This window comes from Pagrus pagrus (genome assembly GCF_965226575.1).
Source record: "Pagrus pagrus genome assembly, chromosome: 12".
Classification (NCBI taxonomy): Eukaryota; Metazoa; Chordata; class Actinopteri; order Spariformes; family Sparidae; genus Pagrus; species Pagrus pagrus.
The window spans coordinates 2,835,449-2,860,231 of NC_140196.1; the positions used below are offsets into that span (position 1 = coordinate 2,835,449).

General features: G+C 42.6%; 1 protein-coding gene across 1 annotated transcript; it reads right to left on the reverse strand.

Moving 5' to 3' along the window:
* Nucleotides 1-104: 104 nt before the first annotated feature.
* Nucleotides 105-23,876, reverse strand: retreg1 (reticulophagy regulator 1). Its single transcript, XM_084368824.1, has 9 exons — nt 23,626-23,876; nt 21,552-21,658; nt 20,002-20,032; nt 5,513-5,630; nt 5,304-5,388; nt 4,928-5,050; nt 4,614-4,684; nt 4,047-4,170; nt 105-2,997 (listed from the first exon to the last, which is right to left on the reverse strand). The coding sequence occupies exons 1-9, from the start codon at nt 23,820-23,822 to the stop codon at nt 2,474-2,476; spliced, it is 1,380 nt and encodes a 459-aa protein (XP_084224950.1). The 5' UTR covers nt 23,823-23,876; the 3' UTR covers nt 105-2,473.
* Between the last annotated feature and the right edge of the window lie 907 nt (nt 23,877-24,783).

The following is a 24,783-nucleotide window of genomic DNA, read 5'->3' on the forward strand; positions in this document are numbered from 1 at the left end:
AATAATTTACATTTTGGAGACCAAAAGGCAGGAAAGTGACCGTAAACAGATTTATGTATCCATGAGTTAAACACGCTGCGTTCAGATCAATGAAACTACACGACTGCGTTACAACATTTTATTGACATTCTTGAGTTTAACTACATAAAAGTACATTTTGTTAATGCAGTTTGGTTCTGACTCACCAACATGTTTCTGAACTTTTAGACAACAGGAAGGTAAATGAAAAACATGAATTATCTCATCAATTTTCTCAATATTTAAAAAGTTGTTTTTATATTATTCAGTGTTCAGAGGTTTGAACATTTCTTTGTCTTATACAGTTATTATCACATGTGAGCTAGAAATGAACTGCAGCCACTACAAAGTCCTCTTATAGGCACTGATAAACATTTCTACTGTGATCTTTAGAGTAATAATACAAGGCATTACATGATTAATTCAAGAGGATTCATTATACATTGCTGTGTGTCTTAATTATAAAATCAATGTCTTTCAGTGTACAAGGCATGTTAAAGAAACCGTCCAGTCATTCTTCATCTTTGTTTGACTCAGCAGACGTCGGTGCATCGTTGAATAATAATTAAGGTGCAAATGGAAACAAGCCGTTTCAGAACATTTTACTTTCAGTGCACTCAAACTATATTTTACTTTATTTTGGATCATCCTATGAGGTGAAGAGCAGAGGTCTTCATGTGCTCACTTGGTTCCTAGTAGTCCAGACTAATCATACGGTCATCACTGGAGTAAATCGAGTCTTTAGTTTGTTTTCTCCTGCATGTGTGCTCTTTGTTTGGGTATGTTTTTTGCAGAAATGTAACTCTTAAGCCTCCATCTATTTCTCTAAAAAAACATCCACTTAATGTTGATTTAGCCTTTTTATGATCACTTCAAACCAGCTGGCGAACCTTGAATCTGGTGAGTGATAATTACAATGATGACCATCGTCATGTTTGACGTATGAAAATCTAAATTACATTTTGGCGAGTTAGGGAACGATCCAACTGTGACTAATGTGAAATTCAAGGCCTTGATGCACTGAAAGTAAAATGTTTTAATGTTTAAATATATTTATGTCTCAAGATGAGATGTCCATGCAAAGCATTTTGATACCTGCTGCATGTTGTAATAAAATAAAAGTCCCTCGACTTCATAAATGTTCCAGGGAAAAAAAAATACATATAAAATTAAAAAAAGGAAATAATAAAAAATAAAGTTGATAAAGTCAACTATCCAACCAGTAGAAGTATTTTGAGCATTAAAGGTGATTGTCATTCGATTTGAAGTCTGTGGAATTCTGGGTAATGTAGTCGGATGAATGGATTCAGCATTAAAGTGAGTGGGCTGTCGACACTGTAGCAGCAGTGGACGACGAGGCAGTCGGGCGCCTCAGGTCGCTGTAAAATACGCATCCTGCCGCAGTTATACTGATCTTTTCAATGCCATTTTTGGGATGCGTTCAATGTTACATCTTGTTTTTTTCTACTCACAGGCTGAGGTTGTTGATTAAACTGTCTGACAACATTACAGAAATGATTCCTACAGAGAGAGAACCGCTTTGTTAAATAATAAGTAACCGGAAACATACAGTAAGTCTCGATCATGGAGAAGTCTCGCTCAGTGGACGGTCGGAGTTGTCCCGAAGGATTACAATTGCGGCCGTTGCAGTGATGCGACTTCCAGCTGAGGAGATCTACTGGACCGATTCTGAAACTAAGCATGAATCATTTAAATAAAATGTGATCAGGTGATTAAAGTCGCTTTGAAAAGACAAATGTAACCACAGCAACTGATTCAAACCACAAGTAGGTTTTTAGTCCTTAAACCATCAACAACCTTCAATGCCGGGATCAGACAACACCACGTGTTTGTACTTTATAATGGTCACTGAGTCATATCAGGTGATTACAGCGGCTTTATCAAAGGCTGAACTCCGACCAATCGTAGCTTCATCGTTTATGTCTTCAAGCAGCAAAAAAATGACTAAATCAATCCTGAACCCGACCCGACCCGGCCCGCCACGTTAACATCAGACTCGCGATCTGACCAGTAATCAAATGTGCTCTGAGATTTAAGAGCGCTCAACAACGAGCTGAATAAATGTTAACAAATAAATAGATAAATAAATAAATATGCAGTGCTGCGTGCACACTGCACAGGGAGAAACATCCTGCGTATGTTTGTATTCACTTGAGTTTCCTTCACAGATCTCCCAAATTGCTTATTTTCATCCCCACGTCTGCCGGGTCGGGTCGTTATCTGGCTGACTGTGCGTTCTGATCTCGGCATTGGGCTGTGATGATTCTGATTAAAGTGACATCACTTCCACCTCCATGTCTGACAAACTGCTCTACAGGTTAAAAGATAAATGGAAACATTATTTTCTCAGACAGTCCTGTGTGACCACAACATCTCCCCTCCACATGTCCTCGTTAACCCGTCCACCTCCCCTGCCGACCGTTCTCGTCCCCGATCAGTGGCGTCTCAGGAGTTTGGAGAAGAATCCAGAAGAGGCCGGTTTGTCGCTCTGGGCCTGAGCCTCCTCTGTAGCCGGGGCCTTCTCCTCCCCCAGGCCCAGCTCCCCCTCCAGTTGCTCCAGCTCCGACTGGTCCAGCAGCTCGAAGTCCTCCACCTCGCTGTCCGACTCCTCGGCCAGCTCCAGCAGCCTGGTGGATTCTGGGAGTCTCGACCGCTGTGTGTCTTCGCTTAGCGCCGTGAAGCCGACCGCCGCCACTATTCTCTCCTGAATGGCGGCTGTGACGGCTGCGGCGATGACGTCGCCCGCCATCTGGTTGACTAATTCGAGAGCATTGTCGGTGGGTCGGTCTTTGTGAGGAGAGGGTGAATGCTTGGATTTGATTGGCTGCTGGGGATGAGGTGAAGGCGAGGGGAGGCCGAGGCTGAGGTCATCGTCGTCGTCGCCATTGGTCGTTGCGCCGTTGTCAAGTGAGGGGAATTCTGGGAGACCACCGGTGAATGCTTCTTCTCTGTCGAGGTCTGTGAGGTAAAAAAGATGTTTATTTATAAAATAGTTTATTTATTACGGATGTTTATTTATTATATATGTTTATAAGAGTGCATGGTAGATTTAGTGTGTCTACATATGTCAGAGAGATTGGGCTGCAAGTGAAGATTTTCATTGTCATTTGATCATCAATTAGTTGTTTGTTCAACTAATTGAAAATAGTAACTAATGGCAGAAAATGGTAAAAAATGTCCTAAGATGTCGTCCACAAATGTCTTGTCTTGTCCACGACCCAGAGATAATCAGTTTACTGTCATAGAGGAAGAAAGAAACAACAAAATATTCACATTTTAAAGGCTAGAATCAGAGAACTTTGACTTTTTTGTCTTTTATTTCTTCTTTATTTTACTTTAATGATTGCTCAAATCAATTAATCGATTATCAAAAATATTTGAAACTCGACAGATGACTGGACAAAAGACTGGACTTAAATACAAACTAAACTAACGAGGGGATGAGGCAGAGAAACACATGTGAGGGTAATGATTGGAAAAAAACACTAGAAACAGGGAAGGAGCTGATAGGATGGACAAGCAGAGGGAAGGGCTAATGAAGGAGACGCAGTGCAGGCCGGAGAAGAACTCAGGTAACAGGGCTCGGCTAATCAAACAGGTGTGGAGGGAAAAGAAAAAGGGCAAAAGCACCACAGAAACACACCATGCAACATGGTGCACTGTGCTGAAGAGGAGCTGCTCCCTCTGTAGATATTAAAGGCTCAACGAAAGGTAACGAATACACAACGATTCTTAGTTTCAGGCGATTTGATAATTGATTAATCGGTTTGAGTAATTATTTAAGAAAAGATTCTCTGATTCCAGCTTGTTAAATGTGAATATTTTCTTTCCTCCTTCTGGTTGTAGACAACTTCATCCTGGTCTTCGATCAACATTTTTCACCATTTTCTGACATTGTATAGACCACAAGAATACAGATTCATCGACAATGAAAACGATCGTTATTTGCACCAGTTCTTTAAAACCGTGCGTCCGTCTGCAGGAAACTGTGGTGCTGACAAACGTACCCTCGGAGTTCTCCGTCTGTGGTGTGTGTCCCTCCGACAGGTTGAAAGTACCGTTGTCCGTCCACGTCACATCCGACACCTCTGTGTCCGACACAGACATTTCCTTACACACTGTGGAGTCGAGCTGCAGGAGGGAAACACGTGGAGACGTCAGATTTTGAACCGCAGACAAAGCTATAGATATTATAACTTGTTGACTCAGACTTGAGTTTATGGGACAATTTTTAAGTGCAAAAAGAACTTTTCAGTGAACGTTTCCTTTAAATCTAATTTAAATCCACATCAGTGCCTCAGTGCAGCAGTATGATGAATCGTCTCTCTGCATTACATCCACTTTATTAATATAGTGATGATATAAAAGATCCATTTTTAAGACTTTTGAGTGAAGCACTCAGTGAACCAGCTGTTTGGATTGAGGAGCAACATTTAAAAAGCATCTTCTGGCGTTCAGTTTGGCACAGCTGATGATGCTGATGTGGATCATGTGTACTGAATTTCAATAAACTTCAAGTGGGCCCTGTCGTGCCACAGAGGCGTAATTAGATAGAGATGAGATGATGAGCTAACCTTTGGAAACATGGAGGAGAGGTCCGACTCGATGTTCTCTTTCTCAGTCTGAGCCTGCATGATCCTCCGCTCTGAAAGGAAGAAAACATGTTCAGTCGAGTGCTGAATACAGAAAGTAAAGAGAAGATGTCGGTTCAGTAGACACAAATAAAAACAAAATAAGTTGTATGGGTTTTTATATACGGCTATTACAGCTTGTGTGTTGGGGGTAAAAGTGTTTTGTATTTTCTGTTTGTTTGGAAGAAACTTAGAACAAAACTGTTTCACAACATATGAAACATGACATTTAACGTATTGACACGTGTCATCGTTACCATGGTTCTCTTTGATTTTCTGAAGGAACTCCCCGATGCCAAAGTCCAGCTTCTGCAGAACTGGCTCCAGCCACAAACCAACCTCGTGAGACGAAATCAGAGGCCACAGGAAAAAACCCAGCACTGCAGAGACGGACGAAAAAACAGAAAAGTAAGCTTCAGTTTCCAGAAATGTCACTAAAATACCAGCCATAAAAATACACTAAAAAAAGTCCTTTTAACTTTACTTGCAGAAACAAGTTTGCTCGTACAGTATTTGATGCTAAATGCCACTTGTACAAGTGTCATCACTCCATGATGATATGCTAGTCCAACCATACAAACCTTCAGCATGATGGAAAAGGTCTGTTCATGTGCAGATCTTTGGTTTACTCACCGAGAATATATGAGATAACAATCCCTGGAATGTAGCGTCCTAAGACGGCAAAGAAGGTGCACAAACTGCAAACCAGCAGGCAGAACTAGACGAGGAGAGCAAACACAAAGACAACATGACAATGAAAATGTTGAACTATTCCCAATCAATTTTTCACTGCGTGACTCAGTGAACAGTTGAGGTGACTCTGAGGTCGCCTGCCTCCTCACCTTTCCTGGGTTTTGCTGTTTGAAAGCCGACGTTTCCTGGAGGAAGAGTCTGAGGGAGTCGCCGAGCTGAGGTCCAGTCCCAGACCGGCTATCCTGGCCTGAGTCGATGATCTCCCAGCTACAAGACAGACAGGAACAGTGTTAGTCATCATTAAAGGTACAATATGCAAACACCGGTCCAGGACTGGTCCAACATTCCTGTGCTACTGGTGTAAACAACAACAGTTCCCCCGTGCCTGAAGCTCCCAGTCTGGACCACTAGATGCACAGCCAATAGAGCTAACTGGCTAACGGCAGCTACAGTTAGCAGCCATTAGCAGTTGGTGTTTGTTTTGAGCATGAATTCGACAGGTTGGCACCATCTGTTGGAAAATGGAGAAAATGGAGAAAAAAAAAGTTTCTGGATCCGTCCCCCAAAGTTTTGGGGTCTATTCTGGGCAGAGACCAATCCTCCATCCATGTTTAGAGGAAATCCGGTCAGGTAACTACGCTCTTTGAATTCTCAGACCTTAAACTGGCTTAAAACAGCTGAAGCACATCGGTTTACACAAGAGGAGATGGAGAAACACCGGAGCAGTGACAGAGCTGTGGGTCGTGAAGGAGAGGAAGCGATGGAAAATCTTTGAAGTCAAGACTTTTCTCACAATTTTACCTGGTGAAAAATGATATTCATGCTTCAGTTTCTCTTTGGAGTCTCCTCCAGGACTCCTCTGACCTGAAGCTGTTGGTGGTCTAGATTTTATACTTTGCCCAGGACCTGTGTTGTCTTTAAATGTGCTTTACAAACACAGTCTCTTGACTTCACCATGAGAGGAATTGAAGAGGTTTATTTTGAGCCTTAGAATTCTTCTGTTGCGGGTCATTGATAAAATTTAGTGCTAGTCAGATGCAAATGTCATCGTCTAAATTAAGAAACCTACCATAAAACTAGCAAGATGACTAAATAGACAGGTGACAGATGAGAACAGGAATGTGAAAGTGCTCTCCGTGCTAGGAATCCTGGGCCACCTGCTGAGGGGAAACTTTCCCCTCCACCTCGAGGGGTTCCCAAAACTCACCTCCTGTTTGAGCTACTATCAGCCCTCGTGCTCACCTCACATAAAGCAGCTATAAAAGGCACACATGTGGCTCATGTGGAGGTCATGTGCGATAAATAGATGAGGGTGTGAGGCAGCAAGAGTCCGGCTCGCTCTCCTGACTAGCTTCTGTTCCGTTAGCTCAACTAGCCGAATCAATGGGGATTTCCTTTATTGTTTTTTTTTTCCAACGGCTGATACAAAACAGTGTAACAGTGAGTTATCAACAGCTTTCAACCGTTTAAATGACAATGTACTACACTTAATCCAACAGAGGATGGAAACTTCATGTCCGGTGTGTGAAAGCAGCTGTCCTGGTGTGAAAGCACCATGGAGATCTGCTCAGCAGGATCCTGCCAGTTATCACAGCTGTGAGGGTTCCTGTGCTAATTAGAAAATGTGAGATTGTGGTCTACTACCATACAGAAGATGTAAAAGTCATTTATGGTTCACCCATAAATTAAAATTCAGGCATTATCAGGTGAAGTTTTGTAGTCCACAAAACATTTCTGGAGCTTCACAGGAAAACAGCGTTGCAGCTTTCTCCTAAACAACAGAAGTAGATGGGGACTCATTTTAAAATGTTGAAAACGACCGACGAACATCCATCTATTTATTTTCTTTATCAGAGATCCTTTATTTATTTGTTTGCGAGCAGGGTTCATTCTGGACGGATTCGACAGACTTCTATCTTTTTTTATTTTATTGTTGAATCCCTGAAAGCTGGTATTTTATGTCCAACTATGGAGTCTTTATTTTTGGTGAATATGATTTGAGCTTGTCTAACGTTAATCTGAAAAAAGCCACCAGGACAAAGTCAAGCTGTTGTTTTAAAACACCTCTATCTATTTAAACAAGAATCTGAATGTACATGTCAGGACATAAAACCAATGATCTGTTGATCTTCACTAATCCAGATATGCTATATTGTGGATTTGGAGAATCGTGCCACCTCTAGTTTGTCTTTTTTTACTGAGGTAGTTTTTTAACACCTGATGTGCCGTATCACATTTCAGGGTGTGAATATGGAGATGAAGCCATATAAAACACTGAGTGAGCTTCAGGTATGAGACCGATTTGACCTCAGCGACCCTGGTACAGTTAAAGGGGGAGCTTAACGAATACAACAGGGATCTCAACCACTCTCCACCCAGTTAATCTGCTGATCAGGTCAGTCTTTAAGAGCTGCTCGTAGTGGTTCAACAGCCGTTCAGAGACCACAGGCCGCAAGTTTGATCCCTGTGCGTTGTTAAAGTGGAAACAGACAACTTCCCCCACCAGCATTTCCTAACAAATTGCTTGACGAGTGGCAGCACGTGACAAAACCTGAGTTTATTCATTCATTTAGTCTCTAATGAAGACGTTAAAGCAGATAGAAATGTGTGAAAAGTGTAAGCGAACTTTACAGATCAACAGAGCGAATCTCAACGCAGATTGATGAATTACATTGTGCAAATAATGGTAAATTACAGCAAAACAAGTTTGAATACCCACTGTGGCTTTTTTACACTTCCTGGTTTAATGTGCTGTTTCTGACAGATTGATCCCTCCTGCTGGCAGCTCTTCAGGAAAAGTTTTGGCATTTGAAGTGATGCGAATTAGCATTTGTTGGCAGCTGCTAATGACGGAAATCCCGTTAAGCAACATACTCGCCCCCCCGGTCAGTTTTTTTCCACACACACAGCTGTTTTAACTCCATATTCACAAAATAAACCACCCAAAGCCACTCTGCCTGTTGAGTTTCTCCACCATAAACCCATCCAAACCTCCCCCCTTCAGTCATGGCTGCAAGGAAGAAGCACGAGAGGCCACGAGACGCTACAGTATCTCATATACACCTCCCACCTGACCCAGCCGTGTCTCACATAACCCATATGACGAAAAGGTCGACCCGCTGCTCCCCTCTCGGAGGCTGATTTCCAGGGAAACATGATGTGTCGAACATGTGACAGCGATACTGTGAAGGGACGGACAGGATAAGCGTTTCCCTGTTCCACGAAAGACAGACGTTTCCTTGGAAGGAGACGCAAGTCTTCATGGATAAAGTACCGTCAAGTTTCAGCACATCACAGATCACCTGGAGCGTGGAAAAGGACTTTGTTACAGTTTGTTTGTGGAGTTGAAGGCTCAATCCCATTTCCAATATTTTCCCCCCGACCCCTTGCTTTCAAGTGCACTTCAGAACAGAGTTACAAGGCGTAGTGGCTGAAATCTCCCCACAACTCTCCGAGACATTAGTGGACATTTCTAGTATGCAGTTTTCATATGTGATAGCTGACAAAGTGTTGTCAAAAGCCTTCAAGGTTCAGTTCACCCAAATCACCAATAAAATTATTTTCTTAGTTATCACTTCTCTTTTCTTTGATTAACAGCAAGCAGGAGTAACTGGGACAATGTTCGAGGAAAGACCTGTTTCAAAATGTTCAATGTAATTAAATTTTTTGGAAAGAAAGAAATCTCTTCAGCGTTTATCTACCCCACGAGCTTCAGGAGACATCTCAGGAGCTTCGGGTATCTTCAGAAGATTTATCAACACTTATTAAACCAGCCAAGCACTGGAGGGTCGAAGTGATGCTTCAGAAGAGACGGTAAAACTTGTTTTTGAAGTTGAAAAAAAATGCCAACAAAAAAAAAATCTAAAAAATGTTTCCTGTGTTAACGTTGCAATCCTGGTGTTATCACTGATGGAGACAGAAAAGCACGGACGCTCGCAATGTGTTCATGAAATCAAAAAGAGCTTCATTACCAGGACACTAGCAGTGTTTCACTAGTTAGCTACCAAGACAACAGCACACTGGTTGATTGTTTTATGCTTGTTATACAGAAAAGGACCGTAATACATTGAAACGACAGACTTCATCCTGCCCCTCTATCCCAACTAGAATCAGGACACCCTACCTCTTGGCACGAATGTGAACAGCGGAGTGGTCGGGCTGAGTGGACGGGGACGGGGACGGGGGGAATTGGGATTGGGCCAGGCTCTTTTCTTGGAGGTGACAGGGTTCAATGGCATGGGTGAAAGTTTGGCCGTGATCAGAAGTGGAAAATGATGTCCACCTTGCTGTTTCTTGCAGTTAGATGTTATGCCAACTTTTAAATGAATATTTTGAAGGGAAAACCAGAAATGTCCTCCAGAGGGGGTCAGCCTGCGTATGATTGGATGTCAACAAACTTGCATTAAAACTTGAGCTTCCACGCAAAGTTGCAAACAGCTGACTCATGCTAAGTCCTGCAAGGCTTAGCTCTGTACTCCAAAAACAAAGTTATATGTGCCGTGTGTTTGGTTCATCTGTGTTGCAAAGAAAAACATCTGTTAGCAACAAGTAGAGCTACTTTCTCCAGGCAGAGCAGCCCGAGGGCAGCAGAGGGAAAACACAAAAATATTCCGTCCATAAAAGATGACCAAGTTTCACCCAAATGACTGAATAGTTGTAAAGTTGTGTTCTTATACAGTAACCGGTGACGTCTAGTCCCGGGAAACACCCTGCTCTGGCGGCGTTCCTCCTTTATACATCCATGGCAGCAGGATGACTCGTCAATATTTTTAATGAGTTTCCAGGAAGGTACGAACTCCACAAAACGGCTTTTTTGCCACTGTTGGGCGTGATACTGGCAAGACGTATGTGATTAAAACAGTTTAAATGAAAGCACTTCATGGGAACTTTAAGAAGATGGTAAAAAGATGTTACTGGTAAAAGCGACACTTGATACCCCAAAACTGAAGACAAATTCTGTCCGATGTGATAAGTGGACCAGGCCCTCAACAACACCTACGATCGTTCAAAGGAAGTATTATGACGTACAGTCACGTTATGTAGATGCCACAGTCTTCATGGACACGTCATAGTACATTAGCTAGCTATGGTGTAATGGTTAGCTTTAGCTACATCAAGAGGAGTTAGCCTAATGTTTAAAGTTTTCGAATATATCCTTCCGTTGCACGCTGTCGTCCTTGCTGTCGGCTTGTTGAAGCTGTATTACCTGATGCCCAAAAACAGTCAAATAAACAGGACCATCACCGTCGCCATGTTTCTTATTGACAAGCTCATCTGACCTAGCAACAGTGACTGAGGGGGTAAATTTCTTAGTAGCACTGGTGATGAACAAATCTAAAACCACCGTCCACTGGTGTGTCAATCAGTCAACACTCCTCTGAGCTTGTCAGGTCAGAGGAGTGGTGGCGGGGGAGGAGGGCGGCGGCACCACATGAGCAGCTGTCAGGCAGATATCACTTTTTACCCAATCGGTAATCTCTGAAACAACACAGGGAGCAGCACGTCTGAGCCCCTAACAAGCCCGGTGACGGCGCTTTAAAAATAGGCCGAGACAAACAATGCGAAGAATGGCGGCAAAAACATCCTCGTGATTGGGAAGGAGGGAGGCGGGGTGTAAATATGTTTACCAACCTGTCTGTGTGGACATACATACGCAGAAACCCCGTCTCTGATGCATCTAATACCTGTTTATGCTCCACGTACAGCTGCTTATACAGTAAGCTGACATTAATGGAGTGAGAAGGCAGAGTCTCAGCTGATCGAGTTTACAGTTAATGCCTTCGCAACAGGCCAGTCTGCACGTCTCATGAAGCCAAGAGCCCCGAGTAATACAAGACGCCAGTGTTATGGATGGATGGGGAGTGATGACGCAACGATGTGCACCGCTTTGCAAGTAGATCTGCGTCGTGTTGTTCGTGTTGTTGATCTATTTAGACTCAAGTTAAATGTGCCAAAACAATGTGTGAACTTCCCTTCTGACGAGTTTGGGATCATAAAGTATGTACGTTTGAAAACAAGATTACAGTTTCCTGCTGTGATGGCTCATTAAGAAGTGTCAAAAGCCTCAAAGGTTCACAAGGAAAACATATTTTCTTAATTACCACTTCTGTTAAAAGCAAGCAGGAGTAACTGGGACATTGTTCAAGGAAAGACATGTTTCAAAATGTTCAATGAAATTAAATCTTTTTGAAAGACGAGATAAATTTCTTCTGCTTTTATCTCAAAACCCAGACAAATAAAACCAATAAAAACAAATAAAAATAAAAGTAGATATTATTTTTTCTGTGATTTTGGAGAACAGATCCTTTCAGGAAACAAACAATCCACTGCTCCTGAAGTCTTTCTTTACCTCAGTCCTACCCCACGATCTTCAGGAGACATCTCAGGAGCTTCAGGTACCTTCAGAAGATTTGAGGACACTATTAAAGCCAGCCAAGCACTGGAGGGTCGAAGTGATGCGTCAGAAGAGACGGGTCGAACTTGTCTTTGAAGTTAAAAAAAATGCCAACAAAAAACTCAGGTCAGGTTCGAGCAGAAGTCGGGTCAGACTTGCCACACGGCGCGAGAGCAGCTTGTGTTTATCCTCAATGAAGCCCCGGTTGGAGTATTTCAAGCGGCCTCGTCTAAAAATAGCCCGGTCACACTACATTCCTACTGGCAGCCATCAGGAGGACAGAGGGATGGGGTTGGGGGGAAGAAACAGCAACACCCTCCACCACCAACACCACCACCACCACCCCCACCACCACCACCACCAACACCACCACCAACCCCCCAAACATGCCTCCGCTTGTGTCAGTGACATGGCATGGACAGCCCGACGAGAGGAAACATGTGTGACCGACTCACTGATGTTTGTTTTTCCTAAACACTGGCTGTTTATTCAGAGAGGTTTGACATTTGGAAATACAACTTCTCACCGGGAGTCAGATGAGAAGATGGAGCCACATTAACAGTCTGACTCACCGGATGTCGACTGTTGGGATAACGGCCAGCCAGCGCGGCGCTTTTGTCAGGCAGCGTTCTCCTCTTCCTTCTATTATCTGCATGTGAAATCAACAAAAGCGAATACTCGCCAAAGTGGGTTTTACAATCTGTACAGTGAACGACATCCTCTGTCCTTCTAGCCCCTCGATTCAAAAACTTCGATCGAGGGATCCTCTCCCAGGACGGACAGACATGCGATAAATGTCTCATGTACAGAACAGCTTTCTTCCACTTGCCACATATTTTTAGGTCATATCGCGATATATACCTCGATATTTTAAACATTTCTATAAAGCACTTCCTAGACGTTAAGACTGGGCGACAAAATCAAATATCACAATATATTTGACTTCAATATCAGGGATGGTGTTGGTACTCTCACAAAATACTAACACAAAGAGCTTTCTGTAATGTGGATACAATGACTCAGTGGGTGAGTTCAGAAAATGACATCACTTTACTGTAATGCAGCCTTTAAATCCTTTAAAGAAGAGGCTGTAAAACACTGAATATGTTTTTCAGAGCGTCACAGCTCCAAAACGACTTGTTCACCATCAGAATCTGAGCCACTCTGTGGGATAACAGTCGGTCAAGTCTAGAAGTCTATGCGCTTCACGATATCCGGACCAACTCTTGTGCTCCACCGAGCAACTAGGAGCTCGACCTCCGACGCTGTAATCAGATTTCTCTTCGCTGTAGCTTCACGTTAAGGATAAAGTCATCAGAGTGGCGTCGATCTTCTCTAATTAACTAACTCTCGTCCATAAAGGGTTAAAGCATATTTCTGAAAATGTTAAATCAGAAATGCAACAAATGAAAGTAAAAGGACAAAAAACAACAAACGTATTGATCATTATCAAAGAGATGAGACAGTTTGTCATGTTTTTGTCACTTCAGTTTCATTTTGTGTGTTTCCTCCTCAGCAGCCTGATCTTCTCCTCCTCACCTGCACTTCGTCTCCTTCATCAGCTCCTCCTGTTTCTGTTGTTCTTCCACTCATTCCCCTCACCCCCGTCTCTCCACCTCTCTTCACCTGCTCCTCATCCCCTCGTTACGTTTAGTTCGTATTTAAGTCCGGTCTTCGAGTCAGTCTTTGTCGAGTCATCTGTTGTGTTTGCCGGTTTCTTGTGTTGCCGCGATTCAGATTAAAACATCATCCTGCCTGGGTCCAAGTTCTCTTCTTCATCGTGACATGGTTTACTTCAACATAAATATGAGTTCATATCACGTGTGATCACATTATTTGAGTTATTATTATATCATTCAATACATTTTTTTTACTTTTATCTGGTCACTTTCAGTCCTACAAACCAAAATTATCAAAAGATTTTTGAACATGCTCCCAAAAAATGAGGCTCGCTGCACCAGAACTCAAACAACAAAACTTTACTTTTTAAAATACTTGAGACATTTTGATTTAGTGACTTAGTTTTGCTGTTTGTATGCACTTGCATCATGATGGTGGAATAACAGGTGGACATGACTGCACACAAAGTTTCTCGGAAGTTGCGCAAACTTCTGGTTTCACAGTTAGTTTTATGGTAAACATACTGCTCAGTACACGGGACGGTAGAGGTGCTGCAGTGAAACAGGAGAGGGGAACCGATCTGAGACAACCGGAGAAAGAAGAAGCCGATACCATCGATCAGCAGCGATCGATTCTTTCTACTTAGGACGACAACAGTTTAAAGAAAGAAAGAAGAATCTACACATTGTTATGACACGGTTAGACGCTAAAAGCATAAAATAAAACATGTTTTCTCGATGGATTGCAAAGCAGAACATAAACCCAAAGGCAGCTCGCTGAAAGGCGTCAGCAGAAAGCGGTAAAGACTAAACCCTGATCGAAATATTGATCAGAATCTACTCCTCAACTTCATAGTGAAAATGTGAATGTTGTTACTTCCTGTGTGGCTTTTTAACCATTTCTCTGTGCTCGTTTCTTGTAACCACTCACATCAGATTGTCAGCTCTTACTACACTGTGTGTTATAGTGTTTGTTATGATGAATGTGAGCATAACAAGGCTGTAAACTTTATTCTTTAATTCTTAAAGATGTACCGCTTCATCAGTCAGATCTTCATCTGAACAAACACAAAGAAACTGAGTCTGTAACGGGGTCATTTAAAGATTTTGACAGTTGTTTATAAAAGACTTGATGACATCATCAGACTGTGATGAAACACTTGTGTTTGTTGTGTTTGTTGTTTTCTAACAGTCGGCCGCCGTCCAATCAGAGGCTTCTCTCCGAAGCACGCCCCCCTCTGTGTCGAGCAACGCACCTGATTGGCTCGACCGGCCTCGTGTCACACCTCTGAATCAGTTCCGCCAGTGGAGAAACAGCTGAGTCACACACACACACACACACACACACACACACACGGCGCTCAGGTTTCACAACTCTTAAGACACTTTGTGTTGTTGTGGGAACAAACAGCAGCTCGGACAGATTTTCTCGAAACAGAATCCATTTAAAGTCACGTGACGTCTTTTTAAACTCTCTCAGTCGAAGATGACGATCGTGTTTTCAATCACGCAGGTTATTTCCTGTCAGAACCGGAGCTGCAACGTCCAACTATTTCATTATCAATGAATCTGCTTGTTATTTTCACAATGAATCAATCAATGGTTTAGTCTATAAAATGTCCCACACACAAAGACTTTTCATTTACTGCCCTGAATGACAATCAGAAATCAGAAAATCCTCATTTTAATGCTTCATATACGTATTAAGAGTCAAAGGTTTTTACAGTTTTATCAGCCCGCAAACCAGAAAATACTGTCAACACGACCTCATCTTTTTATTCCTTCTTCTATTTATCATCTTTTGTCTTTATCTTACCGTCCTTAACTGTTTTTATTTGTTCATTTTTAATTTATTTATCATCTTTTTCTTTTTACTGTTCTTTCCTCTGATGTGATGTCGTCTTCTTATTGTCCTCTTTTTTTCATTATCGATTAATCTGCTTTATAATTTTCACGATTAATCGATGAATAGTTTAGTCTATAAAAATAAAAATAACTGCGAGGAAAAACAGCAAATCATCACATGTAAGAAGCACACACACACACACACACACAGTTACAAAGGAAGGGACATCGGCGGTTCAAACATCCCAGCTGTCAGCTCGCATTTTGGGTCAGCGGCTAATCTCCCACAAGCCTTTCGCCTGAGACTCGCTCTGAGCCCGATGTACAGTCACCCACAAGACACCTCTGACAGACAACAGCAGGTGACGACGGCACAATCCCACCCTGCCGGCCAAATGTCACAGAGACAGAGAGGAAGTAGAGGAAGGCGGCGACTACAGAGAGATATCTAGAGGAGGAAATGTGAATCAGGACAGGAGGTGCGATATAAAGAGCATTTATTATTATTATTATTATTATTATTATGTGAACAGCCATAAAAAAACAGTTTTCTCCATGTTTTAGGAATGAACTGTTCTATAAATCCGGCTGTGAGTGAAATATGAACAAACCGCTCTGTAAACACCTTCAGACTATAGAGAGGAGCAGAGCCGGCCCGAGGCTTTATGGGGCCCTGAGCAGAATTTGGTTTGGGGGCCCCCACAGCTGGACGCACCTCAGAACCGCCAATATTGAAACTACACACGGTCCGTGCTCCATCGTTTGTCCATTGTACAGCTAACACAACCGCCATCGTGAAAGTAACAAAACAATCCGGCAGACAACGAGTTACCTGTTTTAAAATGAAACGTGCAAAAGTGCAGAACAGTCAACTACAAATAAATAGTTTCTTACATAAAAATAATAAATGTTAAGTGTGTAAAATGAACAGAAAACAGAAATCTGAACTACAACAAACACCTGAATGTGTATTTTAGACGTTTTCTGTCCACTAGTGCTAAAGAAGACGTGTTATGGGATTACGATCACTGTTGTTATAGTGAGATGGAAACCCAGCTCATGAGGTGTGTGTGTGTGTGTGTGTGTGTGTGTGTGTGTGTGTGTGTGTGTGTAGTAATAGTATGGTAAAAGGCCTTAAAAGATGCTTTTCTATTCTATTTCTGTCTTTTCAAAATGACCAGAAACAGAGGTCCCCTCTTAGATAGTGGAGGTTTGTAGTGCCCTGTTGGCAATATTGGCATGTATGTATGTATGTTTGTGCGTGTGTGTGTGTGTGTGTGAGTGTGTGTGAGACTCGTCCCCGACCTGGACTATCAGTTATATAACTCAGACATGCTGCATCCCGCCTGGCGCCCACAAATCCCTGTCACCTCCGCAGAATCCCAGAGAGCCTTCAGAGCTGGCAGCGGCATCGAGTGACAGACACACACAGACACACACACACACACACATACACAGACACACACACACACACACACACAATCACTTTCAAAATGAGGGCAGGAGTGTGAACCAGGTGACCGATGTGACTCCAAATGCCACCACCACCACCACCTCCTCGGTCACAAACAAGACTACGTCAGGTAAATGGGTCAGAACTCAGCAGCACGGAGCAAAATACAAGTTAAAAAGTGACAGATTCATTTAGCTGCTTCTGACTGTGACTGAGCAGGTTCATGTGTCTCTGTCCTTTGATAATAGGAAGATACTTGTAGCTCCGTAAATCCATCAGTTGGTAACGGCCTCAAAACTGAAATTACACGACAGCACGACTGAAAGCCTGTTCATATTCTGCAGCTGTAGCTCCGGAGGTAGAGCGGGTCGCGGGTCAAAGTATCCTTGAGCAAGATACTGAACCCAGAATTGTTGCTGATGGGCAGGTTGGCACCTTGCATGGCAGCCTCTGTCATCAGTGTGCGAATGTGACAAATGTTGTGCAGCAGTGTGAGCGCTCAGTAGACTGGAAACAAAACACTGTAGAAATGCAGGTCCAATTACCATCTAGACAAATAACCGGGCTTACTCGACCACAGCCATCTTCAAACTCGGCCTTCAGACTCTTTCTGTGTTGTTTCCACATTTTACCATCATGACACACACACACAGACTCACGAGGTGAAAGACACGACCAGCACGCTGTCGTGGCTGCTAATAAAACACTTTCCTGCTGCTGTGACTGCACTCGCTGGCCGAGGTGACGGGAGGAAATTTAACTCATGTAACTTCATGTTTTTGGTTTTATTCTAGACACACTGCTCTCATCTGTTTCCTCCGACTTCACAAATTATATTCATTCCCTGCAGTGTCCCTAACGCTCCATCTAACCTTTGACGTAAACACTCGTGCCTCACAGGGGTCGGGTCGTTATTTGTGACTTGAAACTGAACGTTTCAGTGTCTGAGTGGTCACGTGGTTCAGTCTCAGAGAGGATTAGATTAGACGGTCATGTGTGGCCGATCAGCTCTGCAGATTCTCAACGGTCCCGTGCAGATTCAGGATGAGTGTCCTCACGGAGAGGGTGTGTGTTCAACACACCTGTGAGTTCGGTTTGATACGTCACACATTTCTGGTGAAGTCCGCCTGTGCAAAGAAACTGTACACCACGTCAACACCACACGGGTCCAATTTAAGAGGAAGTCCGTTTGTTTTTCTTCACTCATTTTAATGTTTGTTTTCCAGAAATTCCTGCCAGCTTTGGAGGCAAATGGCTGTTTAATGTGATAATATCCAGAAGACTCAGCAGCTCTTACGAATTAAAAACGCCTCGTTGTTGAAATAAGGAACAAAAACTCCGCTGAATTTATCCCACGCTGACCCAGAATCTGAAAGTGAACCGATTTAAACTGCAGACTGTGAAACCGGTTCGTTCAGGAGTTTAACCTTTAGCTTCAGCTCGCCGTCAGGCTGACTTTACTTTATCATCTACAGCTGTTAGTCATTAGTGTTACAATCAAAACAACATTAAAAGTTACGAGTAACACATGATGTAATGTTTGTTTTTGTTTTTTGACTGCAAATCAAGTGTCCCATCTGAGAGGATAAAATGACTGAACTGAACTGAACTGACGTCTTCGTGTCCTGAAGCCTCGACTCCACCACCTGGTCACTGCTGCTCATTTGCAGTGCTGTCTTGGTCCTGTGACCGTGGGGAAAGATGGACCGGTACCACGGGAAACATTTCAGAATCTTCACATGTTCTGTAGGTCTCGTGCTGAGTGGCCAGCCAGTGATTGTAACCATAGTAACAGCATGAGAAGACGTGTCATCGGTCACATTGACAGTCTGTTCGTCCCCAACAGATCTTCTGTCGTCCCTGATTCGGGGACGAAGGGACGCCATTTTAGTGGCGCCTGGAAAAACTGTCTTGTGTGTTTGTACTGATCAGTTTTTACAGAAATCACCAATCAAACCATTTACAGTGAATATTGGCTGATAACGATCAATGTCCGATCATACGCGCACCCTCGTGTAGTGCACTGCAAAACAAATTAAAATTCCAGTCTAGTCTTATTAGATTAAAGCTGGTGATTAGTTAGTCAGCTGGGCTTCTGATTTCAAATTACCTACGCTATCCTGTAGCTATAAGCTAAGCTAATTAGCTAGCCTGCTGACCAGATGGGCAAAAGTCCACACGCTGTTTCCTCCAGGAGAAGTTCAGATACTTGTGTAGAAACAGACTCTGGTAAAAGTAGAAGTACTGATTCACCTTCTTTACTCCGGTAAAAGTAGTAGATTACAGGCTCTGAAATGTACTCAGAGTATCAGAGTAAAAAGTCTCCCTCTGAAGGACATTTGTGGTCAAAGCTAACTGAAGCTCACGTCATATTAATATAATTCAAAGACTATTAAAGTTAAAGGTAGAGTCAGTAGGATTTGTCCCAGCTGTTCCTGAACGCACCACAAAGATAGTTGATAGTTGAGTCTCATTCCCAGGACGTCAAATAGCCACATGTTGGGTTGGTAAAGCGTCCCGAGCAGCAACAAAGAGAGAAAATAAGAAACTCTCTGCAGATACGAGACACTAACACGCCTTTTCTCCCCATTCCAGCCTCCCTCTCTGTCTGTTCACGTCTTCTGATGTCTTCAACTTTTAAATATTTTTCAGTGAGCTAACCTAAACTGGGGGGGTGTTCATAAATCCAGTCTGATGCTCTACGAAGGGATTAACGTTCGGATCAATATTCAGGCTCCTATAATACAAAATGTTGCACCTGTTGTGCAGGAGCTGGTGGAAAATACAGACTCTCAACGGTCCAGTGCAGATTCAGGACGAGTGTCCTCACAGACAGGATGTGTGTTCAGTTTGATACGTCACACATTTCTGGTGAAGTCCAGCTGTGCAAAGAAACTGTACACCACATCAACACCACACGGATCCAATTTAAGAGACGGGTGTCGGTTTGTTTTTCTTCACTGTAAATATGAAACTTAATTTTCATGTTTGTTTCTCAGAAATTCCTGCCAGCTTTAGAGGCAAACAGCTGTTTAATGTGATAATATCCAGAACTAACACATTAAAAAACTGCCTTGTTGTTGAAATAAGGAACAAAAACTCTGCCGCTGCATCACTTCTGACCCAGGAGGCCAAGAGCTTGCGGCCATTTTAACTGTCCAGGAAACACTGACTGCTCCGACGTTCAGAGAGTGACCGGTTACCAACACGACCGAGGGCTTTGACTCCGCCCTCGACTTTTATCTCGACCAATAAGATGATCCCTGCCTCCAGAACAGACAACAAACACACAAACAAACAAACATCAGATGCTCTTCGGTGTCCTACCTTGCAGTCATGCTGCGCCATAAGTGAGCTCCTGTGGGAGAAGAAGAAATCTATTATTCATCATCACTGAGTAGGTCACTGGAAATAAAGAGCCACGATGGTGAGAGTGAAATGAATAATAAAGATAAGACTGCTGTCTGAACACACAATGAATGAGAATATAGAAAAAGGAGTTATAACTGTTAAAAACATGAATAATGCTCCTGAAGCAGCGCAGAACTACATTATATCATTATTACATGTTTACACGGGCTCAGATGAAAAGGACGGGTCGAGTTTTGTACACACGACACAGAGCTGGTCTCACTTTTCATCATTAAGGTTAAAGGGGCAGTTTGTCGTTTTGGAGAAGAAATTCAAACTCAGAATTTTAATATTTATAATATTAATGAGGTAATAAAACAACCTTTTTCTCCATCAGTGAGTAAACAAGCTGCTCTCAGAGGACAATAAGGTGCCAGAACACTGTTTGAAAGGTGGCAGGGTCCGCCACATATAAACCAAGTGTGTTGTCCATTAAGGTCAGTTTGTTTATTTTGTTTATTTAGTCATGAAAACAAAGAGAGTTGATTATTTAGTTTGTTTAAATCAGTCGGTGAAGATCTTCCTCTGCTCATTAACATTTACTCCACAAAACTACACACTACTCCTTTAAGAGTTGTGGCGTTGAATAACAGTTTTTTGCAGAATATTATGATGTCACAGTGAATTTAACCTCTGACCTTTTGGAGATCAAATGTCATAACTTCATCGTTTTATCCTGTGAGGACACGTTTTATCTGCATTATCGTATGAATCTGTGACTTATGGCCAAACGTGTTTTGTGCGGTCACAGCGCTTCATCAGTTATGTCTGAAAATTGCTCTTAGGAGACGACGACGCACGCTCTAGTATTCAAAAACCTCAGTTTTCAGTGACGTGAAACACTGTTAACGTGTACAGGAGGCCAGAACTCATAGAAAAAGCTTCATTTTTAAGAAATCACTGTGTACGTGTGTACAAGGCCTTAATGTTCGTGTAATCAGTGAGCAACAGTCGGGCTGATGAGCGACCATCTGCGTCTCATCCTCGTCCTGACTCATCAGGCTAACGAGTCACCATCAGGGTGAAATCATCCGAAGTCTGAGCTGAACTCACATCCAGCAGTTTGGATAGAAAATAGGATTTTCATGAACAATTAATGAGCCAAATATTTTCTCAAGTCATTCATAAAACCTGAAACCCTTAAAAATACCAATTACTCAGTTCAGCATGACGTGAAGACAAAGATGCAACTTTTTATATTTGAGATTTCTTAAATTTTTACTTAATAATTAAACAATTATCAAGAAAGTGGACGAATACTCTTCCTTTGATTGTTCAAACAAAGACATTACATATATATTAATTTTCTAAGAGTCGAATTATTGTCAGAAAAGATAAAAACTGTGAAAACGACGTTGAATAACGAATCAAATCATCAGAATAGCAGCTGACTTTTACGACAGAAACAGACGTTGTTATCCCGCCCTGCCTCCAGGTGACATGAGGAGGCATTCGTCTGGTTTTACCTGTGGATCTGGACCGAGCGACGTCTCTGGAGGTCACAGTGACGACCAGCAGAGCCAGCAGGACGGCCGTGAGGCTGTAGGCCCGCAGAGAGCTGAAGGCCACCAACCTGCAGAGGAACAAAACAGAGATCGCCGTCCCATCAGACGCCGCTGCATCAAGGCATCCCGCTCAGCAGGCGAGGCTGTGACGGAGGATAACTCGGATATTTTTGGACTGAAGCAGAAAAATATTCAGTGAATTTGTGATTGTGGCCAAAATTCCCAGACTGTGAGAACGACGAATATTCACTTCTCTATTTTTAGTTTGTTGTCAGTGATGTCGGATGACTGAAGCTCTAAAATAACTAACATTATTGCCATCCTTTGCTTATTATTTCCCTTTGAGCACTTTATGGTAAAATACTTAATAATTTAAATGAACAATGTCAAAGAAAAGCTCTGAAATATGAATGACGCAGACGACGTGTCTTCAGTGTTGTGTCTGGGAAGTCTGGGGGTTAAACAGAGGAGCAGAAATAACACATAAATTATTAACGGTGAGTTTTTAGGGGCCGATTTTTAAAGTCAGTATTTTAACATGTGGCTGTTTAGTATTTCTCCTCCAGAACTGTGTCTTAAAAAGCGAAATAAACTGAGTCTGGATGATAAAACGGTAGGAGAGAGGCCGTCAACACGGGCTGTCTGAGCTTCAGTACGAACAGGTCAGATTATAACTGTTGGTTTTATCATCTGTCAACAGGAGCGTGCTAGCTAACGCTAGCTTCAAGGGTTGTTTACCGCTCATGGCGACAATCAACAGCTACTGACATAATGACAATCGCAGCCGTCCAGATTTTGAGCCCTAGATACCAAACACGCTGCAGATAACCTGGGCCGACCTTCAGGAGCGACCGAGCTCTCCGTCCGGATTTCTCCTCTGATTGTCATGAAGGTGAAATCAGCTGAAATCAGCTGAAATCAGCCCGACGCTCCTGCAGTGTGAGCTCGGCTTTATCTGAACAGCCAATCAGAGTGATTTCTCTCACTGACCGACCGGTTCAACACGTTCAGTCTGTTGAAAAGCTGCCGACATACCGCAACAACTAGGACCACAGACGCTCAGCGACAGCCCGGTACTCTAACTATGATGCAATGATCAATATCATATGTCCATATTGGTTTTTTGTCAGAGAGCCAATATTGTCGCTATATTGATATCGAGGTATTAGTTCAAAAATATTGTGATATTTGATTTTGTCGCCACCTCCAAACATTTACAAAGAGCTCCTGAGGACTGAGACGTATCAAGACGTATAATATGTATCACGATACAGCCTGAAAATACTGTTATATATTATTTAACACCTCGATATATCACATATTTGTTACTCTTTGATGTACACATATTTAAGTTCTTGCCTGTGCCTTGTTTTCTGTGTCTTCCTGGCCCACTGGCTAAGCTACAATTTATATCTTTAATTTTAGTTTTTATCTTTTTGTTTTCACACCGTGTGTTCGAGGGAACGACATGTCGATCCTGTCTGTCGTGTATATAAGTCAGAATCAACAAATGGATATGACTGTGGTATTACTGTGGATTTAGATACTTCAAGAAACTGTGAGACATTTTAAAAACAGTTTGTATTCAGTTGGATGAAACCTGAATCCTACACACTGGACCTTTAAATCAAGCAAATACCTTTAACTTTTTATTTTTATCACTGGCACTGCTGAGAAATTAAACATGTAAAGAGATTATAACCATCAGTTAAACTAACATATGGACGTTATTGTGAATTTAGATAATAAAATAAAAACAGTTAAACTCGTGTAAACTGTTTAAAATCCTCAACACAAACATCCTGATTCACACCAGTTTGTTTCATTTCTGTCTGGAAGCAACAAACATTTCCCCTAAAAAAAAAAAAAAAAACACCCCTGCAGAAGACTTTTACAGTATTTTTGATGGAAACATAATTTGATGTTTCGATGTTTGGGGTGAATCCACAGTCCTCAGTATCTAACATGTAATAAACAGGAGCTCCGTGTTGTCACAGCGGGAGTCTGCCTGATATCCCTGCGTCATGATGCCTACCAGATCACCGTGTTGGCTGCAGCAAACAGGGCTGAGGTCCTGCACGGTCTCTGCCTCCAGCTGACCAGGCCGGCGAGGCGACACCCTGCGCGGCCGGCCGGCGTCTCCTCCCCGCGGTGCTCCCGGCTCTGCGGCCCCGGCGGCCCGGCAGCCGCCTCCCTGCCGCCCGCGGTTCCTGTCTCCCGGCTCCCCAGCATTGGAAAACGACCGGGGCCCCTCCGCTGTGCCGCTCCGCTCCTCAGCAGCGCCGACAGACGCCAAGTGAACCGGGCTGTGATGGGACTTCCTGTTAGGGTTTTCACAATAAAAGTCCCCCAAGAAGTTCGTCTGTTGGAAAATAAAAGACACTGTTCTCTGCTGACGTTGAAACTGTGTTGTTAAAAACCTGACTTTATATGCTAAACGCTAATAGAGTGGAGTATTTTCTAGTCCTAAAACCGGAAATCACTTCCTGTTCCCCCGTCTCAAAATCAATGGGTTTTTTAAATTGGTTTTCATTTAAATGCCTAAAAATAAGGGTTGTGGTTACCACAGGCTGAAGATAGCTACACGTTTTGTTTCACGACATAAAATACATCAATAAATGTCCCACAGTTTAATTATAAGTCTCTTGTTGGCTGTTTTTCATCACAGTGAACACGGAGACTCATCTCCTCACTAGTCCGTCTTTACAGGCCCACTTTAGTTACACACTATTCTGACTCTGACTTCACAACTTGTACATTTATCAGTTAATAGGAAACCTGTATGTAGCCTAATTGTGTAGTAAGACTCTTAGTGGTGGTGAAGTTTAAGTCGTGACCGTGATGTCGTCTGTTTTTTAGCCTAACATTAGCATTTTACTGCTACACATTTAAATTAGTGGTGTTCATCTGTGGAGATTATCTGGATGAGCAGAGCCCGTCAGTATCATAAACTTGTGTTTGTCACAGAGATTATTTTATGCAATAATCCAAAATCCAGTTTAAAAATCCTTTAGGTCTTTTGTAAATCAAATCTCTGAAGGGGAAGAGTAAATGCTGGAAATGCATTGAATTCAATTTGAGTTATCTTTTATTGTGAAAGATGAAATCGCCACACTTCCTGTCTCATTCAGCTCAGCTCCTTGTGACTTGCAGCAGCTCCAGACTTCAGCTGCTGGTGTTGTTGTGGTTCAGG